The sequence below is a fragment of the Mustela erminea genome, chromosome 13, assembly GCF_009829155.1.
Source record: "Mustela erminea isolate mMusErm1 chromosome 13, mMusErm1.Pri, whole genome shotgun sequence".
Taxonomy (NCBI): domain Eukaryota; kingdom Metazoa; phylum Chordata; class Mammalia; order Carnivora; family Mustelidae; genus Mustela; species Mustela erminea.
In genome coordinates this window covers 73,951,265-73,972,779 of record NC_045626.1, presented here as the reverse complement: position 1 = coordinate 73,972,779, position 21,515 = coordinate 73,951,265, and the positions used below count along the sequence as shown (strand labels likewise).

At 50.1% G+C, this 21,515-nt stretch overlaps 1 protein-coding gene across 8 annotated transcripts in view; it reads left to right on the top strand.

Moving 5' to 3' along the window:
- KIAA1671 (KIAA1671 ortholog) overlaps positions 1–21,515 on the top strand; it is a 183,996-nt gene that overhangs the window by 1,528 nt on the left and 160,953 nt on the right. For 2 of the 8 annotated variants that reach the window (XM_032309854.1, XM_032309852.1), the window contains exon 1: positions 17,134–17,893. The exons of 4 other annotated variants lie outside the window; for them this stretch is intronic. In XM_032309854.1, coding sequence (XP_032165745.1) covers positions 17,697–17,893 — 197 coding nt within the window. In that variant the 5' untranslated portion in view covers positions 17,134–17,696. Of the gene's footprint in view, positions 1–17,133; positions 17,894–21,515 lie in introns of those variants that run through there. 2 more of the 8 variants (XM_032309853.1, XM_032309856.1) reach the window with 2 other exon arrangements.

The window sequence follows — 21,515 nt, the reverse complement described above, 5'->3', positions numbered from 1 at the left end:
GGGTTTGGCTAATCAGTAACCAGGGCATTTCGACCAGGCTTCTCCCTTGGCTCAGCTTTCCTTTTCCTAATCCACGGAGCCTCCTGGACAAACATGCATTCACCTCCAGACCCTGGCATCTCATCCCTGGGACAGTTCCCAAGGGAGCGGTGCGGGCACTAGCTCCGGGCTTGGTGGTTGGAAGGGGAATCGTTTTTTAAAAGATTTGTATGCTTGACAAGGGTGCAGTTAACCTGAGAGAAGGGCAGGCTTCCACCACGGGGTCTGGACACATGGTTCAGCGGCGTGAATGAGCACGCTCATTCAATCAGCCTGTGTGTGTCTTGAGCACCTACTATGTGGCAGACACAGGACAATGTAGGCTCTGTCCTCCTGGCATTACATTCTGGCAGTCCACTGAGGCTGCCATCAAGGCTCATTCTTGATGTTGGGGTTGCAGCCCTCACCCCAGATTCTGAGGGTAGAGGGACCCCCCCCCCCACACACACAGACACACTCGGAGGTCCTGGGGGCTTTCATTCAAGCCTGACCTTGACAGTGGAACAGCCCACTGTCTGGCCTTGAGCATATCTTCCCTCACGGCATCTCCAGAACACATCTCTGACCAATTCAGAAAAAGAACTCCCAAGGAGTATTTTAGATGTGCTTCATTCATTCATTCATTCATGTGTGTGTGCTATGCAATAAATATTTCAAGACATTGTGTTCAAGAGGAGGCCAGCAGTCACAGCGTTGAGGGGTAAAGCCTGGTGAAAGAAGGCAGTTGTCTAGAGGGGAGCACTCTGGTAATGGGGCAGAGGCTGTGATGCCTCCCTTCTGGCAGGGGGAAAGGTGGGGATCGGGGCTTTAGTTTCTTGGAGAGCTTGCCAGGGGGAGAGGATGGTGTTGCGAGCCAGAAAAAGAGAACAGAATGGCCTGATTACAGGAGGGAGCGTGGGGTGTTGGCAGGAGACGCTGGCCAGGGCCAGGTCAACCATTCGCGGGGGTTAGGACTTTATTCCAGGGCTGTGGGGTGCCGTGGAAGTTTCTCTGTGAGAGAGGGTCAGATGTGTGTTTTGGAAAGCTTGTCTTACTCTTAGGAGGCTCAGAGGCCAGGGGGGGTTGCTAGAAACATCCGGATGAGAGGTTGTTGTCTGAACTTGCATATGGACATTGGTCAGTATGATATTTAGGGAGCCATGTGGTTGAAGACCCTTCTGGAGACAGAGCAGTCTCTTGGGAGGAGGGATCTCCCCTCCCTTGAGGGAGGTGGCTTGAAGATCATGCCAGTATTCCATCCAATTCAGCAGACCTTGCTGAGCGCCCCTGCGCTACCTGCCCAGGGATGGTCATAAACATCCACATCCTTGGGATGCCACACTTGCACATGGGGCTCATTATTCCCATTTCACAGATGCAGGACTCTGTAATGGGGCAGAGCAGGGATTTAAACTTCCTTCCAACTTGCAGCTTGTGGATGTTTGGAATCTGTAAGGTGGAGTCAATAGACCTCAGGCTGGTGTGGCTGAACCAGGGTGCAGCAGGGTAAATAAACCCAGGGAGGCTTCCAGGAGGAGACAGGGATAGAAAAGAGAGAGCATACCTTTCCTGGCTGTGGTTTCGGGTATCGTACTTGGTTTGAGACTCAACTTCCTCATCTGTAAAATGGGCTCACAGTGTGCTTCTCCCCCTCGCTCAAAGGGTCGTTACACGAGTTCAGGGAAGCAGTACACAGAAGTGCCAGGCACCGTGTGTGCACTGGTCTGCGCTCACTAAGTCATGGGTGTGGTAATTATCATTTTGGCTTGTCATCAGATGTGTTTCAGGCACCTCTCCCAACCTGGTGTTGGGGGTGTGTGGGGGGGGGGGGCTGGGCAGCCACAGGTGGCACTTGAGCTGAGTCCTGAAGGATGAGTAGGAGGCAAGGGGAAGACATTCCAGCAGAAGGAGCAGCCTGGGCGAAAGCATAGCTTAACTGGAGAACCGCATACTTATTGGTGGTATGCCCAGAACACAGAGTGTGCTGAATGAATGAAAGATCATCAGGAATAAAAATTCTCTTCACTTTGTGTGAACATTCACTTTGTGTCACTCTAAATGCCCAAGCAGGAAACTTTTTTGCCAGGTTTTGTGACTCTCTAAATGCCCAAGCAGGAAACTTTTTTGCCAGGTTTTGTGACTCTCTAAATGCCCAAGCAGGAAACTTTTTTGCCAGGTTTGGGATATAAAAGAGGGCAGGAAGGGGTGCCTGGGTGGCTCAGTTGATTAAGCTTCTGCCTTCTGCTCAGGTCATGATCCTGGGGTCCTGGGCCAGAGCTTCATGTTGGGCTCTCTGCTCAGTGGGGAGTCTGCTTCTTTCTCTCTCCCTCTATGCCCCCCCCATTCATGCTCTTTCTCTTTCTCTGTCTCAAATGAATAAATTAAAAAAAGAAGAGAGCAGGAAGATCTCTGTCTAGGAGTTCAGTATTCCTTACCCCACTCACTGAGGCAGATAGGACTGTGACCCCCAGATAAGCCTTGTCCCTCTTAAAACCTCAGTTTCTTCCTCTGTAAAGTGGGATGGTTGGAGAGACTGTAAAGCAGAGAACACATCAGAATACCAGCTGTTTGCTGAACCCCCCATATGTGCCAGACTCTAGGCTAAACTCTCTCTCTCTCTCTCTCTTTTTTTTTTTTTTAATTTTCACAACAAACTTGGGTGATTCCTGTTAGGGGGACAGTGGGTTTTGGAGTTTATGAAGCCGAGGCTCTAGGAATCCTATCCACTCCCACTGTTCAAACTCCTATCATTTAGAAGCACACTGTTTCATTTGAGGGACACACACACACACACACACACACACCCCTTTCCCTTCATATGATGAATATTTTATTGAGCATCATATATGGGCAATTCAAAAGAGCCTCTGCTCTGAGGAATCCACTCCTCAGGAATCTGGTCAGTTGGATGGGAGGAAAAAAGTGGCGGGGAGGTCAAGGGAGACAGGTATGCAGATTATCATGGATTAACTTCTGCTCCATACCACTGCTCTGTCACTTAATTGCTCAGTTAGATGACCTTTGAAATGTTCTATAGCCTTGTCTCTGTTAAGAATTTAAATATGTCCCCAGAGCGTCATCTTGGGATATTTACATCCCTAAGTCAGAAGTGGTACACACATGTACACTATATATATTTGTATTGTGAGAGTAACATGTAACATACCAAGTACTTCAAAGATGGAAACATGATAGTATTTTAAGTGACAAGTGAGTCTTCCCGCATCAGCCCTTGTCACATTCTATTTATCTAAGTTTTTTTTTAATTTTTAAACATTTTTTTCAAATTTATCTGACGGAGAGAGGGGGAACACAAGCAGGGGAGTGGGAGAGGGAGAAGCAGGCTTCCTGCTGAGCAGGGAGCCCGATGTGGGTCTCGATCCCAGGACCCTGGGATCATGACCTGAGCTGAAGGCAGCTGCTTAACTGACAGAGCCACCAGGTGTGCCAGTTATTTTTATGTTCATTCTGGAGCCATGTGGAAGGCATTGAATCTTGGTTTTGCCACTGTGTGACCCTGGGCAGGTGATTTAACCTCTCTGAGCCCCAGTTTCCTCATTAGTGACCAGAGGTGAATCGAGGGTCTTCCTTCTGAGGATTGCTGTGCAGAGTGAAGGAGAAGGGCCCGGCAGGTGGCCAGTGCTCCGTGTGCAATGGTGGTTACCACTCTCGTTACATGTTGTAGTGGAGTCACTACCTTCCACCTCCTCCACCTCTAGACTTTATGCTCTGAGAAGCAGAAACCCTGTCTGTCTTCACTTGTTTGCTCTGCAAACAGTCATGGAATCAACAGATGAATCCGTCTGTGTAGACATATTCTTTTAACAGTGGTGATAAAACAGAATTTCACACATACATTAAAAATAGATTTGGATTCTTTCCTGTTTCAGAATGTGTTGACTGACCCTACCCTTTAAAAAGCTGAATTAATACCCCAATGCCTGAAGGTGCTCTTGGTTATTGAACAGATCCCCTGTGGGTGGGCATCGAGTGGCATGCTTTTTGCCGTGACACACAGCAGTGTAATAGACATCCCTGTTCTGTGTGTTTGCACGCGTCTTGCATTCCAGTTGGAGGGTGGATTCCAGGATGTGGAGGTGTTGGAGTAAAGGGGGTTTGGGATGTGGATCTAGCCTGACCCATTTCCCTCCTGAGCTGTTGAACATTTCACATTCCTCCTGAGGCTGTGGGAGAGAGAGCCTGCTGGTATATTTTGGGGTTGGGGAGGGGGCAGTGAATGGCTTTGCCTTACAGGTGGCTGTGGGGTAGCATTTGGCGTGACCATAGGGAGGGTGATAGTTCCTGCAGGCAGCACCCTTTGCAGCCCTTGGGTCGGAACCCAGCCTGCTGGGGGCCATGTCCTGGAAGGTATTTGCCCATTGTACATACAAGCCCACCTGCTTCCCTCTAGGGATAGGTGGCTTTGTATCTGCCCGGTTTACCTATGATAATACTGTGTAACAAGCATTGGCCAAGTTGCAGTGGGCTTTAATGGCAAACCATTTGTTTCATGTTGCCGGGTCAGCAGATGACTCAGCTGAACTTGACTGGGTTTTGGGGAGCAGCCTGGACATCAAGCTTTGAGTTGGGTGTGTGTCTGCCCCACATACCTTCATCTTGATACCCAGGCTGTTGGGCAGCCGCTTTTCTGTGATGGATAGTGGATGCTCAGGAGCTCAGTGGGGTCCCGTGGTGCCTCAGAAAATCTCTACCAGGAACTCAGGCAGTGGTGTTCCTTCTGCTCTCTGATGGTTAAAGCAAGTCACATGGCCGAGCCCAGCAGAAGAACATATACTCTCCCAGTGGAGGCTGTGAGGGAGGGAGTCTGTGTTTCCTGAGCAGTAATACACCCTGTCACAATCAGGTTTCGGGTGGGGGCAGGATGAAGTCTGGGTGGAGGGTCCACCCGGAGAGGGCTTTGAGCATCATGGAGCCTGATTTGTGTGGGACCCATCAGAGGAGGGCTCTTTCTGCATAAGGAGACCTGGTTAGAGCTGATAACCCAGAACAGGCAGTTCACCTGTGTGAGCCGTGGTTTTCCTACCTGGGAAATGGGAATAATGTGCCCTTTCAGGCAGAGCTGCTGTGAAGCCCAAACATGATATGGAGCCAGCAGGTGTTTTGTGTCTGTGATGTGAAGTGTGAAGGTGAGGCACCATTATCTTGGTTGACTTTTTTTTTCAAAAAAAGATTTATTTGAGAGAGAGAGCATGGCGGGGAGGGGCAGAGGGACAGGGAGAGAGTCTTAAGCAGGCTCCATGCTGAGTGTGGAGCCGGATGTGGGGCTTGATCCCATGACTCTGAACCAAAATCAAAAATCGAACACTTTTCCAACTGTACCGCCCAGGTGCCCCTTGACTGATTTTTGCTTTGGATTCAGTTTCCAGTTGCTCAGGCTATGGTACCCGCAGCTGGTAAAGCCCAGCGGGGGAGCACAGTGAGGCCAGGGGGAGGCTGGGGAGGAGTCAGATTTACATTCAAATCCCAGCTCTGTCGCTGTGGGTCATATGACTGTCCACTCTCCTAATTACCCCTCAAGCCTCGGTTTTCCTGTCTGTAGAGTGGCCATAGGGTTCATGCTTGTGACCGTTGGTCAGGCTCTGCAGCTCTTGGCAGGCACCAACTGCTGGTGCCTGTGAGTGTGACTGGGGTGGAACATGGAATTCTGCAGAACTGGATATTCCCAGTACCCTGTGGGAATATGTATTCAGACTGCCTGGGTTCAAATCCCTGCGCCAACACTGGGTTTGACTCTGGACCAGGCAGTTAAACCTTGGTGCCTTAGTTTCCTGTCTGTAAACTGGGAGGAATACTAGCGTCTGCCTCGTTAACTGGGCTAATACATAGCACGTGCTAATGAATGTGTGTGTCAGCATTCTCTTCATTACTGTCTTGTATTATTATTAGTCTGCAAAAGCCCAGGGGGGTTCCTTCTGCTCCTGGGAACCCACAGGGCCTTGGGAAAAGGCGTGAGGAGAGGGATGCTTCTTGACCTCAGCTTCTGAGCAGGTGCTCTGCCCCCCTCTGCTGTGGCTAGAGGGCTGTCTGTTAATGGGTCCCTGTTTCTATGACATTCTCTCCCCCAGGGCACGCATTACCTGCTGGGGAGGGACCAGCTGCCTTTATCGACCGCTCTGCACTCTCAAACCGGGGCTCCAGTCCAGCCAGGGAGGAGCCCTGGAAGCCCTGCATTTCAGGAATGCTCCCACTGCCGGTGGTGGGAGGGCTCATGGGTTTCAGAAGCCCATGGTTGTGAGGCCACCCAAGCTAGGCACGAGGGGTGGAGGTCACTCAGTCACTCCTTCATGTGTTCCTGCCCAGTTCTGTGCTGGGGCAAATGGGATTCTTCTGGGTGTCAGGAGTGGGTTCCTGAAGGAAGCTAGGTGGGCTTGGTAGAGATTCTGGTGTGCCCCACGCATGGGATTCCTGTGTGACCCCAGGCAGGTCGCTTTACCTCTCTAAGCATTTCCTCATCCATCTGGTGAGTCTTAGATGAGCCAGGATGTCACTGGAGGCAAGAAAGGAGAGCCTTTTTGACCTGTGTGAACCTGGTGGTCTTCTGCCCGGGCCTCTGTGCCTTCAGAAGTTGCAGGCTGAGGCACCCAGGTGGCTCAGTCAGTTAAGTGTCTGACTCCTGGTTTTGGCTCAGGTCACGATCTCAGGGTTGTGAGCTCAAGCCTCACATTGGGCTCTATGCTCAGTGGGGAGCCTACTTGGGATTCTCTCCCTCTCCTTCTCCCCCTGGCGCCCTCCCCCTGCTTATGCATGCTCTCCCTCCCCTCTCCCTCTCTTTAAAAATAAAGAATAAAATCTTGGGGGAAAAAAAAAAGAAGTTTGGGGTTGATGAGTGAGGCTGCCTTTCTTCCACTGGCTGAGACTTAGCTTTTGAGAACATTGCTGTTATTTATAGTGAAATAAAACCAAGAAGTAGGGAGTATTCGTTCTCTCCTAGGCATTGTGCTCATCTGTGTTTCTTGTGATTCTCATGTCCCCATTTGACAGAAGAGGCTCAGAGAGGGAGTTGCATGCCCAGGGTCCCTGCGGGGAAGGGTGAATGCAGGTCTAGGCAGCCTGACCACAGCACGTGGGTCCTGACCCCCTCCCCCTGCTGCCTCCCCCGGGGGTAAAGCAGGACAGAGCTGGACCTTCCTGGCTGTCTGTCCTCTCTCCCTCACATCATTGCTGTGTGACTTTGGGCAAGTGACTTGGCCTCTGCGCGAGCCTCAGTTCTCATCTGCAGAAAGAAGATGCTAGGGTTTTCCCTGTGGGGTCCTTGTGGGACGGGGTGAGGTAACCATATAAAGCTCCTTGCACTTGCTAGGCATTTGCAAGATGGGAACCCTTCCCCATATAAGATCACCTGGGGGTCTTTAAAACCAAAGTGCGTAAGATACACCAAGGACTTGCTTTGTAAATCACGATATGAATCTTTCTCACTTGTGGTAGCGGCAGAAATAGTAACAGACACTATAATAAGAAATGAGAGTTAGCTTGGATTGACTGCTTCGTATATTCCAGCTCCTTGGATGGACACGTGGGTTTGTGCTTTATTTTATCTCATCCTTAGCGGGATCCCTTCTTCACCCTGTAGAGACAGGTGTTAGTGTCGTTCCCATTTTACAGATGAGGAAGCCAAGCCTCTGAGAGCCCGAGCACTGCCCCCCACCCCACCTCACAGCTAGTGGCAGGCAAGGAGCCCTGGAGCCCCTTTGTGTGTGAGTGTCATCGGTGGTGTCCCGCCCGTGGGGGACCCAGCTGTATTTTCAAAGGCTCCGGGTCAGTCTGCAGCTCCTAGCCAAGTGTTTATAGTTCTTTTCTTTTTTGTTTTGTGTCCTCGGTGACGAAAGCCCTTTCTGGGACCTGCCTGTTTACCCAGGGGGCGGTGAGACACTGCTGGGGGGAAGGAAACTCAGGGTGTGCAGGGCTCTTGGCAGAAGGGGATGCCAGCAGGCACACTGGGGACCCTGAGGTAAGTGTGTGAACTGGCGCCGGCAGACCTGCCCGGACGCGAAGCCTGGGCCTTGGTGGGCGCTGTGCCCGCAGAGCGCAGCCCTGGGCCCTGGGCCGGCTGTTGCTGGGGGTGGATCTCCCAGGGCCCTTTGGCCTGGGAAGCTGCCCACGATCATCTCTTTCATTTTAGGTCCCAGCCTGGAAACTTTTGCCTTTGTTTCTGGAACTGACCACCTGCCCTCCTGGGACTGTACTTGGCATGTGAAGGGATCCTAGGTCATGGGAGAGAACACAGAGTGTCAGAGAACAAGTTCTGGGCCAGAAGTCAGGACTTGGTTCTAACACCAGCTACTCTGCTATGTGTCCTTGAATGAGCCCCTACCCCTCTCTGGGCCTCTTTTACCAGGGAAGGGCAACTGGATGGGTCGCTCCCAGAAGCTTCTTACTTGCTCAGTTTGAGGCAGAAGTGGCAGAGGTCGGATTTGAACTCAGGCCTGCCATCTGCAAACCCAGACTTCCTATAATAATGCTCGAGGTGGCCTGATGCCTTCTCCCCATCTTCTGCTGGCCCTGTGGGAAATACCTTCTCTCCCTTGAGAATTCCCATTGCAGTGCTTCCTTTCCTCCCTTGGGACAGTTGATCCTTTTCATCTTTGTTATTGATTAAGCACTCACTGTGTACCAGGGTCTGTGCTCGGGGCTGGGGCTGCTTGGGATGTGGACTCCTGCCCTCTCAGGGGAGCGAGACGAGGAAGCAGAGAATGGTGGGCTCAGGGCTCTAATGGGAAGCCAGGCGTCCCATTCTTCCGGTCCCCCTTCTGTCAACTTTGCAGCCAAACTGGTTCCCATGGTGCTCCCGATATTTGGGGATGCTAATTGGCAACTAGCAGACCACCATCTTGGAGAGGCGACAGGTGCCTGATGACTGTGTGTCGGTACGAGTCCCGGAAAGGAGGCCCTCAAGCCTCCCAGGATCGCCTTTGTCCATGTGCCTTAATCATAGCCCCTCTGCTTTTCCTTAGTCCGGTTCGCTAAAAGTGGCAGTTTGTTGGAAAAGGGTTTTTTGGAATGCCCAGCATGCTGGTTGACCCAGCAGCCCAAGTGTGAGCCATCTGCCCTGGCTTTCATTGGGGTCACCTGGGCTTCCACAGGGGCTCTCTGGTGTGTCACCCAGTTCCTATTCTGAGGCCTGAGTCACCCTCAAAAGGTGGCTCTTCCATGGGCGGCGGCAGCAGCCTGAAGACACTGCCCAGGTTTGGAGCCATGTGGCCCTGGCATTTGGGTCCACAACCACAGGAGTGGCTTCCCTTCTCAGCCTCAGTGTTCACACCTGTGAAATGGGGATGCTAATGCCTGCCTCTGAGGTTGGTGGGAAGGTCTCAGCGAGGTCACTGGGTGACCATGGGATAGAAAGGGAGTTGCTGTCCGTTCTGTCCTGTTGGGAGGTTGGGTGGTGCTGTTAGGTAAGCCCCCTCCCCCCGGGTGCATGCCTCTCCTGGAGTACTGGAGTGTTCTCATACCTTCGTAATTACCTTTGGTGAGTCGTTCTGCCTTATTCGGCTGTCCCCTCCACACCTGGCATGTAGTGGCTTGAGATTACTACTTGTTAAGTGACTCTTGTTTCATTTAATTTTTATCCTCTCTTTGTCCTTGTTATAATACCCTTACATTATATACATTTACATTATAATACAATACTTTTTTTCTCATTGTGGAGCATTTAGAAATATGGATAATCCAAAAGGAGGAGAATAAACTCTTAAGCTTAAACTTAACTCTTAAACTTCTAAAGATAACCAGTGGCAATGTTTTGAAGTATGATTTCTAGACTTTTTGGTCACACTGTGCATACGTACCGACTACTGAAAGATGTTGGCACCTTGTCTTGGGTTTCAGACTGTTGGCTTAATTCTCAGCTGACTTGGTTCCAGTCCTGGCTCTGGGACCTCCTAACTGTGTGACCTTATGCAGGTCATGTCCCCTCTCTGAGCCTCCACTTCTCTGCAAAGGGCGGCTGCCTGAGGATTCAGTGAGTTAATGTAGGGCAGGGATTAGAGGTGCATGGCGAACAGCAAATGCATAGTCTCTGCTAGCTATCATTTTATATATGTGTGTATTTTTTTTCTGCTGTTGAGCAGTGAGCCCCTTTCCAGGAATGTTGGGGTATGCCACTGGTGAATTTGGACATTAGGCTCGGGGGGCCCCCAGACCACCTCCTCCGCGAAGTGCCCCATGCTGCTCCCTTTCAGGTCAGAGATGGGGGCTCAGGGTGGAGCTTGGGCTGGGTGTGTTGGCCCACACAAAGTGTTCTGGATGCTCTTACAAGCCAGTCCTGATACTTATCACTCAGGGACGTTTCCTGTCTCCGCGGAGGCCTGGGTGTTGTCCAAGTTACAGCAGCTGGATGGTCCCAGGGTGCTGGAAGTGGCCCCCTGTAAGATGAGCTCACCGGGCACCCTTCCTCCTCCTCCCCTAGCTTTGGCTGGGATCTGAGGCTGGGCTCAGCTCCCCCTGGAACGAAGGGCAGGGTCAGCTATCGACCTCTAAGAAGGGCTGAAAACTTGGAAGTCACCTGGACGTCAGTGGGACCCAGAGGGCTAGAGACAGGAAGGGGTTAGTGGAACCTGGTTTTCAGAGGTGAGTCTAGGGTTGGCGATACCCATGGAGGCACATGATATAGCTCCTGACTTGCTCTGGGAACCTGGGTGAGTTAGGCAACTTGACCCACCCTCAGTTTCCTTGTCTGTAAAATGGGGCTAATAGGAGGTCTCTCCTTAGAAGGTGGTTGTGGCACAATATGTGAAGGCTGCTGGCAGGGCCATGTTCACAGTCAGGGCCCTCTCCCGGTTATCGTCATTTGGAACATTTGTAACAGAAACACTGATCAAGTGCTTACTGTGATCATCACAGTGAATCCTCATGGGGAACTGTCACTGCAGTTGCTAATAGCACTCCTATCTTGCCATCTGATTCCACATTGCTTGGAGGTCTTTCTCCCCCCCCCCCCCCCACTTTTGTTATTTATTTTAGAGAGCGAGAACATGTGTGAGCCAGTGGAGGGACGGAGGGAGAGAGAGAATCCTAAGCCGACTCTGTGCTGAGCACGGAGCCTGACGCAGGGCTCGATCCCACGACCCTGGGATTATAAGCTGAGCCGAAATCAAGAGTCGGAAGCTGAGCCGAAATCAAGAGTCGGAAGCTCAACCAACTCAGCCACGCAGGGGCTCCCTGCTTGAGAGGATGTTTACCCAGGGCTCCACACCCTTGACTGTGTGATAAGCCATCCAGCATGCAGTAAGCAATCAATGATAGGCCACCACTGGTGGGCTCGGAGGGGCTGTTTGTATGTGAGGCCAGTGACCCAGCCCAACACTCATAATTGGGAGCGCCTGTCCCTGGGGCTGATCCTGAAACCCATGACTTGTTTGCATTGTCCATTGCCTCCCATTAGTGGTGCCCCAGGTTCCATTCAGCCACCTCAGCTGCTCTGAAGGATGGCTGCTGAATCCTGGGGGTACTCCTGGGGTTCTCCAGATCAAATATTGTCCTCCCAATGGCATGGCACCTCCCAGATGTCTCCCAAACTTGCGAATGTGTCATCTGGCTCTTGTGGGATGTGGTACTGAATGCGCCACCAGAAACTGTATTTTTGGGGGGCTGGACCACAGAGCGAGGAGTCTGGGGGGAGGCAGTGTTGAGGAGCCTCGTGTGCTGCTGGCTTGGGCTATGACCTGGGCATCTCCTTGACCTGGCTGTGCCCTTCACGATCCACGGTCTCCAGATGGGTTTCTTGGACAGTGCTCCCGCGGGGAGCACGATCCTGAGGGATTTCTGCTTCCAGAGTGTGTCTAGTGTGAGGGGGTAGCTGTAAAGTAGGCGGCTGGACCGGGCCGGAAACCCAAGATGATGCTAGAGAGAAATGCTAAGCTCGAAGTGTAACTGTGTGGGTGGTTCTTATTACAAAAACAATATAGAGTTATTGTAGAGGGCGATTCTTATTGCAAAAACAATCCAGATTCGTTGTAGAACACAAGCAAAACACACACATACATCAAACACCCCACCAAAATCAACCAAAATGTGAACCACCTAGATATATATTACAGCACTTAATGATAGCTAAAATAATATGATTAATGTTCATTGAGCATTCACTAAATGCTTTACATGCTTTATTTCATTTCACCTATTCAGAAAACCATACTTTCGCCCATTTCAGACAACCATATTCATGAGAGATTTGAATTCAGGACCCTGTACTCATGAACACATGGTCGGAACCACTGAAGGATGTGGTCCTCCATTAATTCTTCCATTTGCCCTCCATCTACTTTTCCATTCCTTCTTCTATCCATCCTTCTTTTTACGCATCTATTTTTTCCCTATCCACTGACCCATCTACCCATCCGTCCATTGATCCATCCATCCATTCTTCCATCCTTCCACCTACCTATCCATCCAACTATCCATCTATCCATTCACCCCCTTTAATTTACCCGCCATCTCTCTGTCCTTCAGTGTATACATCATGCATCCATATATCCACCCATCTACCCATTCATCCTTCTGCCCTTTCACCCATCCATCCATGTACCCATGTGTGCATACATCCATTCACCCACCTGCTTACTCCTCATCCATCCATGCCTCCATCCATGCATCCATGGCTCCATCCATGCATCCATCCATCCATCCATGCATCCAAGCCTCCATCCATCCATCCATCCATGCATCCATTCATCCATCCATGCAACTATTTGTTGAGCACCTGCTCTGTCCCAGGCACCTCTGTATTAAGGATATGACTGGATTCAGTGCCTTTATGGACCAGACATTCTAGTGGGGAAGGAAGCAGGTTCACGGTCCCATTAATAAGACAGGCAGTTTTATTTAATTTTTATTTTACTTACTTATTTTTTTGAGAATTGGGGGAGAGTGGGGGCAGGGCAGAGGGAGAGGGAGGAAGCGAATCTTATGCAGCCTCCATGCCCAGCATGAGCCCGATGTAGGGCTTATCTCACAACCCTGAGACCTTGACCTGAGCTGAAATCAAGAATCAGATGCTTAACCGACTGAGCCACCCAGGCACCCCAATATCTGTTTTAGATGGGAATAAGGGAATGACTCTGAGGAAATTAACTTAGAGCTGAAGTGACCTGAAGGCAACAAAAGGGCTATCTGAAGAGCCTGGGTGGGAGGAAGGGTTCTGGGCAGAAGAACTGACAAGTGCAAAGGCCCTAAGATAGGAGCAAGTTGGAAATGTTAGAAGAACCAAAGGAGCAGAGGAAGCTGGGCAGGAGGTACAGTGCAGGCTAACATGGGGTTGATGGTAAGCGTGGAGGCCCTTCGTGATAGGATGTGGGTTTGGGTTTTAAAGAGATTCTTCTGGCTGCCTAGCAGAGAATTACTTCAGGTTGAGGCAGGAAGCCTGGAGGACAGGGAGGAGGTAGTTGTCCCACAGGTGACAGAGGATGAGGGCAGAGGTGGAGGACAGCCCTCCCCAAGACCATTCCCCCCCACACCTGCCCCTCTGCAGTCTGAAAATTATGTATTTTTTCTCTAATGTCTGTCTCCCCTATGGGACTAGAACCCTCAGGAGGGCAGGGACTTTGTCTAGTTCACTGTCCTGTCCCCAGAACAGTGCCTGACATACAGCAGGTGTGCTCAGTAAATATTTGTCCGATGAATGACTGGTGTGTCCCAAAGAAAATCTGGGTGAAAATCACAACGAGGAGGGTGAATAATAGTGATGACCAGATAAAATAGCCTATGTGGAAAGCACTGTGCTGGGCTCCTGCCTTTCTGTCAGCCCTCCCCCTGCCCCCCTGCGCCTCCCTTGCTAGGCTGGACCTCAGGGAATTTTGGCAGCTCCTGGAGGCCCTATCGTCTGGCAGGGCATCAGCCAATCCCTGGCTGGTTCAGGTCTGGCTCACTTTCGGGAAAGGACTTCTCAGCCTGGGTGGGGCAGCCTTGGGTTGGGCCTCTTGACTGGGTAGGAGGGACTTGTGTGCAGTTGAAGACAGAGGTTCAGAGGGCAAGCCCTGGTCTTCCTAGCCTGTGAGCTCAAGCATGTCCTGTCCCCTCTGTAAGGCTCAGTTTGTTTGCAGAGCCATGGGGATGACCAGTAACAATGCTGACGTCTCTCCAGCCCCTGGGATACCCCAGACACTGATAGTTCACGTAGTTCTTATGGTGGCTCCAGGAGGTGGAAACTCTTCTTGTTCCTGTTTTCCATATTAGGACCCTGAGGACTGGAGAAGCAAAGTCGAACCCCTGTGCCCACGCAGGAGGTGTGACTTGAATCCACCCGTAGCTTGTGCTTTGTGGATCTAACGTATCAATCCCATGTTTCCCAAGTTCTGGTCATTCTTGTATCACCTTGAGGTTTGTTCCTATTTCTGTTCCACCTGGAGTGGTCCTTAGTTAACCTCCTTCTTGAACTCGACTCACCTTTTTAACAGCAGTTTTATCGAGATAGAATTCACGTACTATATGATTCATCCAGTTAAAGTGCCTGGTGGGCTCAGTCGGTGGAGCACGTAACTCTGAATCTCAGGGTTGTAAGTGCCAGCCCCATGTTGGGTACAGAGATGACTTAAAAACAAAATCTTAAAAAAAAAATAAAGTATACAGGGGTGCCAGTCAGTTAAACGTCTGCCTTCAGCTTGGTTGTAATCCCAGGGTCTTGGGATTGAGCCCCGCATTGGGCTCCCTGCTCAGCTGGGGAGCCAGCTTCTCCCTTTCCCACTCCCCCTGCTTGTGTTCCCTCTCTCGCTATGTCTCTCTCTGTCAAATAAATAAAATCTTTAAAAAAAAATAAAGTATACAAATTCAGATTACAGTTAAAAATAGAAATATGGTACAAACTTTCAGTTATAAAATAAATCACAGAGGTGAAAAGTACAGCCTAGGGAGTGTGGTTAATAAGACTGTAATAATGTCATTTTGTGACAGATGGTGACTACACTTAACCGTGATGAGCACTGAGTAATGGAGGGAATTGTTGAATCATTATGTTGTACACCTGAAACTAACAATATTATGTTAATTATATGTCAGTAAAAAGAAATACCACATGACCCAGCAGTTCCACTTCTGGGTATTTATCTGAAGGAAACAACACACTGAGTCAAAAAGATATAGGCATCCCGTGTTTTGTTGCAACATTATTTATAATACGTAAGGTATGGAAGCAACTTATGGGTCCATGGATGGGTGAGTGGATAAAGAAGATGTGAGCTATAGACAAGGGAATATTATTCAGCCATTAAAAAGAACACCATTTGTGACATGGATGGACCTTGAGGGCATTATGCTCAATGAAATAAGAAAAAGATAAATACCATATGATTTCACTTCTATGTAAAATCTAAAAAAATCCCCCCCCAAACAATCAAACAATCAAAACAAACCAAGCTCATACATACAGAGAACAGATGGGTGGTTGCCAGAGGTGGGGCTGCGGGGGGGAAGGTAAATGGGTGAAGGGAGTAAATACAAACTTCCAGCTGTAAAATCAATTTGGGAATGCAGTGTCAGCATGGGGACTCTAATTCATGATACCGTATGGCATATTTGAAAGTTGCTAAGAGAACAGATCCTAAAAGTTCTCATCACAAGAAGAAAAAAATTTTTTTTAACTATAGTGATGGATGTTAGCCAGCGCTATGGTGGTGATCATTTCACGATGTATTCAGGTATCAAATCATTGGGCTTCCTGGGTGACTTAGTTGGTTGAGTGACTGACTCTTAGTTTTGGCTCAGGTCACAATCTCAGGGTCATGGAATTGAGCGCTGCGTCGAGCTCTGCACTCAGCTCAGCATCAACTTGAAATTCTCCTCCCTCTGCCCCTCCTGCTTGTGTTCTCTCTCTCTCTCTCTCTCTCTTAAATAATTAATAAATACTGAATCATTATGTTGAGTCCCTGAAGTAATTATGTTTTATGTCAATTAGACTTAAGTAAAAAAATAAAAGTACATAAAAAGCAAAAAAAAAAGTTTAATGATTTTATTTACCCATTTGAGAGACAGAGAGAGCGCGCATGAGCAGGGAGGAGCAGAGGGGAGGGAGAGGGAGAGAGAATCTGAAGCAGGTTCTGCTCTGAACACAGAGCCCAACGTGGGGCTCGATCCCATGACCCTGAGATCATGACCTGAGCTGAAACCAAGAGTCGGATGCTAAAGTGACTGAGCTACCCAGGCGTCCCCAAAGAAAAAAATTTAAAAAGTGTACAGTTCAGTGGTTTTTATATTCACAGAGTTCTGCAACCTTCACCATGATCAATTTTAGAGCACTGTTATGACCAGGTGAAGAAACCAGGTACATATTAGCTATCATTGCCTCCTTCCTTCCAATGACCACAGCTGTGGGTATACCGGCATTCATCTCCTTCTGTCCCTAATGATTGGCCTGTTTTGGATATTTTCTGTAAATGGACTCATACAATGTGTGGCCTTTGCTGACTGACTTTGCTTTCACTTGGCATAATGTTTTCAGGGTTCCCCATGTTGTAATGCGTATCAGGACTCCATTCCTTTTTGTGGCTGCATAATATTTCATTGTGTGGATATACCACATGCTGACTTGTTTTTTAAAAACTTTAAACATTTTATTTTAAAAAAGATTTTATTTATTTATTTTTTATTTCTTGATTTTTATTTTTTAAATTTTATTTATTTATTTGACAGACAGAGAGATCACAAGTAGGCAGAGAGGCAGGCAGAGAGAGGGGGGGAAGCAGGCTTCCTGCTGAGCAGAGAGCCCGATGCGGGGCTCGATCCCAGGACCCTGAGATCATGACCTGAGCCGAAGGCAGAGGTTTAACCCACTGAGCCACCCAGGCGCCCCTATTTATTTATTTTAGAGAGAAAAAATGAGAGAGAGCACAAGAGAGGGGATGGTCAGAGGGAGAAGCAGACTCCCTCCTGAGGAGGGAACCTACGTGGGACTCGATCCTGTTACTCCACGATCATGACTTGAGCTGAAGGCAGTTGCTTGATCAGCTGAGCCACCCAGGTGCCCCCAAAACTTAAACATTTTAAGGATGTTCGATGGGCTAGTCATATTTGATGTAACACACATGGAAAGATGTCACACACACGCTCTGGCATACTTGGGACATTGCCTTATAAACTAAGGCAAGCTGCCTGCTTTTTATATTCGGGATTTGGAAGCAGGTGCAACAAGGTGTACGCTCTTCCCATGGACGAGGAAAGCACACCCTGTTGCGCTCAGTTTTGCGAACACTTATTATGCTCGGGCTGCACACTGTGCCTATCCACATACTGGGTTGAAACACCAACATGCTGGTTTTGGAGGTCAGCAGGGGTGGAATACCGTAATTTCATAGGGTATACCCTTTGGATGGCTCCACCAGATGGGCGATAGCAAGCCCTTTTTCCAGATGAGAACACTGAGGGTCAGGGAGGGAGGTGACTCAGCATGGGGACCCACTGTCCCTGCTCATTTCCTTTGGCCTTCCTTGGCACTGGGCAGTGACACTGTGGACTCACCTGTGGGGGACGGGCCCTTTTATTGATTCGGCAGTGGGAATGGGTTTCCCTGCACCATCCACACCCCCCTTGCTGCAGTGTGGCCATCTGTGTGCCCAGTGGTGCACACTGGCCAGGCAGCTGCCTGGGGACCCGGCAAGTGTCCCAATCCCTGGTCTTCAGGACTTCTGACAGCCTGGTTCTCCCTCTCCCACCCTGCAGCCCTGGGAGGGGCAATGCTGAGCCCTCATGTCCCCCTGGGGAGGATCGCTCCACATTTGGCAGTACCCTGTTGGGGAGCAAGGTGGCAGAATCCCCAGGGGTGGGCATTGGATCCGGCCCCTAACAAGGCTGTCTGGGTTTTCCTTTCTAGGGGAGAGAACAGAAGGCTTGAGGAGGATGGTGAGTGTTTCACTCAAGGTCGCATGACCAGGTAGGAACTGAGCAGAGTCAAGACATCAGGATTCCTGCTTCCTGATTCATACTCTTTCCCTAGGACACCCTCCTGGTGCCCCCTTGCCCTTCCATGCCCCACCTTTGTTGGAGAGACCTGTCCATGCCGCCCCCCTCTAACAGGTGTGATGGGCTTGGGGTGCTAAAGCTCCCAAGCTGTTTGGGGGAGCCTGAATACCCACTGGGTGCTCACAAGCCTCAGGCACTCCCCTGGGGGATGCAGAGAGCCCACCAGGCCATTTGAGAGAGACATGAAGGTGCTCTCAACACTCAGCACCCTGGTGGGTAGGGAGATGGGTTTGGTCCCCTTCCCTATCTGTTCCCCGCATGCTGGAGTCCACCCCCAGCCTGGTCCATGGCCGCCTGCCTCTGGCTGGGCCTGAGTCCACTGGGCTTTGCAGAAGAACTGCTGCACACTGCCTTCCTTGCCCTGGGTGGACAGAACCTTGAGGGGACCCTGCCAGTCAGTGGGGGTGGCACAGATGGGACGAGACCCTCTGGAGTCACAGTCCAGTGAGGTTGACCATGGCTCCACAGAAAGACAGAACCGAGTTCCATTCTTGCCTCTGGACAATTCACATGTGACGGCGGTACCTCCTTCAAAGGGCTTTAAGGATCGTACCCGTAATAGGAGCTCAAGACACGGCCATGGCACGGGAGCGGAGGAAAGAGGAAAGCATACATAGCAGGTGGGCTCTCGTCTCAGGCAAGCTTGGGTTCAAGGGCTCGTCTTCACCGCTTGCCGTTTGTGTGACTGTCCGATCGTCAGCCTCTGTTTCCATGTTTGTACAATGGGAATGATGGTAGAATCACCTCAGAGCGGGCTCTCATCAGGATTAACGGACATGTGGTCTGTGAAGTTCTTACTATCCTGGTGCTGGATGTGTCTTTGGCCACTGTTATTATTATTAGTGTAGTAATAATAATAATTCTGGAGTATCAGCGTCAAACATATCTGCATTTGTTGGATGACCTTGCAATATGGGGGTTGTGTTTCTTTGACAAGAGAAACCAACAGAGCTCCTCCTGTGGGGATTTGAAATAAAATGTTTGGCCTGAGGCCAGGGACTTTGTGTCCTGCCTCTCCCGGCCCTTGATGAATGAAGCCTGTGACCTGAGTGAGGCTGGCTCATGGATGGCCCCAACCCCAACTTTCTCTTGGAAACCAGTTCCCAAGTCTGGCCTCTTGGAGCCTGTGCGTCAGGAACAGAAAGGCCTCGATGTTTCTAAGATGCTCTAACCCCGTGGCCACCTGGGGGCACCCGCCATCCCTCACCCCACCCCTGGGCTCCGGGGTGAGTTGTGCTGACTATGGGACCAAGGGCTTGGCTTCTCACTCTCAGATTTACAGGAGGCCGAGGCTGGAGGAGCAGGGGTCACCAAAGCCCAGAGAGGGCAGGCCCGCGTCACCCAGCAAGCGGAGGGCAGGTGGTTCTGGGCAGGGATGTCTTCTGTACCTCATCAACCTCTGTCCTCACTGAGTTTGATTTCTGCACTTCCCACGTGTGCCACATAGTCTGTCCCTTACTCAGAAGTGGCACCCGATACTAAATAAACCACAAGGCCAAAGATTCATCCCCCTGGGCCCACATATTCTTTACCTCGGTGTGTTTTCCAGAACTCCAGAGCTCTGGCAGGGTATGGAGGGGGGACAGTAATATTCACAAGCACTGCGGTGATACTTAACATGTGGGTACATGCTGTGAACCAGGCCCTCTGCCCCCCTTCATCCTCCCTATGGCCTCGTGTTTTCCCATTTTACAGATGAGGAAACTGAGGCACGGAGAGACATATTACGTTGCCTAAGGCCGCCTAGCTAGTGCATGGTTGAACTGCGATAGGAACCCAGGTAGCTGGGTGCCAAGACAGGCCTCATCCTGGCACCAGATTTTTTTTTCATTAATTTATTTTTAAATGGTGGTGAAAAATACACATAACGGAAACCTACCATCTTTGCTGTTTTGAGGCAAACAGTATGGCGGCATTAAGTATATTCACACCGTTGGTCTGCCATCCCACCATCCTGCTCCACAACTCTGCAGCTTCCAGAATGGACATTCTGTGCCCTTTGAACACGAAGTCCCCCTCCCTTGCTGTCCCAGCCACTGGCACCCAGCATTCCCCTGTCTGTCTCCGTGAATCTGACCACGCCAGGGGCCTCCTTATGTGGCATTGCGGGACGTTTGCATTTTGTGACTGGCTCATGTCACTCAGCGTCCCGTCCTCACCCGTGCTGTAGCCCGTGTCAGAACTCCCTTGCTTTTTAAGGCTGGATAATACTGCATTGTGTGGATTGAGCACATTGTGTTTGTCCCTTCATTGGTCAGGGGACACTGGAGAGGCTCCCACCCCGTGGTGTGGTGGACAGTGCTGCTACCAACACAGGTGTTTGGGTATCTCTTTGAGACCCTGCTTTCAATTTTTCTGGGTCTATACCCAGACGTGGGATTGCTGGACCCTAGCAATGTTTTTAATTCTCCAGGGTGCCGCCATACTGTTGTCCACAGAGCAGCGGCGCCATTTTACGTTCCCGCCATTTCATGTGCGCGGACTCCAGCGTCGCTATCCCCACCAACGTTTGTCCGTTTCTGTGTTTTTGATACTGGCCATCCACATAGACGTGACTGGCCCCTGCTTTCTGTGGGAGAGTCTGAGGATCTGTATTTGTGGTGCCTCGGTCCCTGGGAGAATGTCCACTGCATCATGATGTGCTTTCTGGAAGTATCTTGGCCTCCCTTACCCTATGGTGAACTTTCACAGGATGTACCCAGTGCTGCACAAAGGGCTGGCCTGGATATAATAAAGAACCTGTTTTTCATAGACTCTGGGCATGCCCTGACATGTGTCGTTTTGAGGAGAAATACATTAGGCCTGGGTCTTAATTCTTCCAGGATGCTGTCCAGGCACCGTGGACCCAACTCCTGGCTCACTGGGGAGGAAGCAGCACTGAAGTACCCAGAGCTTGGCTGTTCTGAAGAAGCCCCCCAGAAAGCTTTAAAAAATCCAGGTGCTGCTGGGTCTACCCTCTGGAGGCCCACACTCAGCAGGTCTGGGATGGAGCCTGAGCATTTGTAATAAAAAAGAAATCCCCTGGGCACCTGGAGGGTTCAGCAGTTAAGTGTCTGCCTTCAGCTCAGGTCATGAGCCCCGGGTCCTGGGATCAAGTCCTGCATCAGGCCCCCTGCTTGGTGGGAAGTCTGCTTCTCCCTCTCCATCTGTTCCCCCCTCTCTTTATTTCAAATAAATAAAAGCTTTCAAAAAACCCCACAAACAAACACCAAAAAAGAAAGAAATCCCCCCATGGTGCCCCACCCAGGTGTTACTTATAGGAACCTGATCCTATAACATATTATTTTACCCTGGCTACAGCTGAGGGGTTTATCCCAGAACTACCCAAGGGATGTGAATGTGTGCCTGCATCTCTGCTTGAGAGTGAAGGCATGGGTGGGTGGTGGGTGGGTGTGTACAGAGACCCTCCAGCTCTCTCATTCACACACCATCCCAATTTTGCCACGTCTGTGTGCCTCTGTTATTATTTATTATTAGAAAATAATATACATTTATATTATTATATATTATAAATTATATAATTAATTATATAA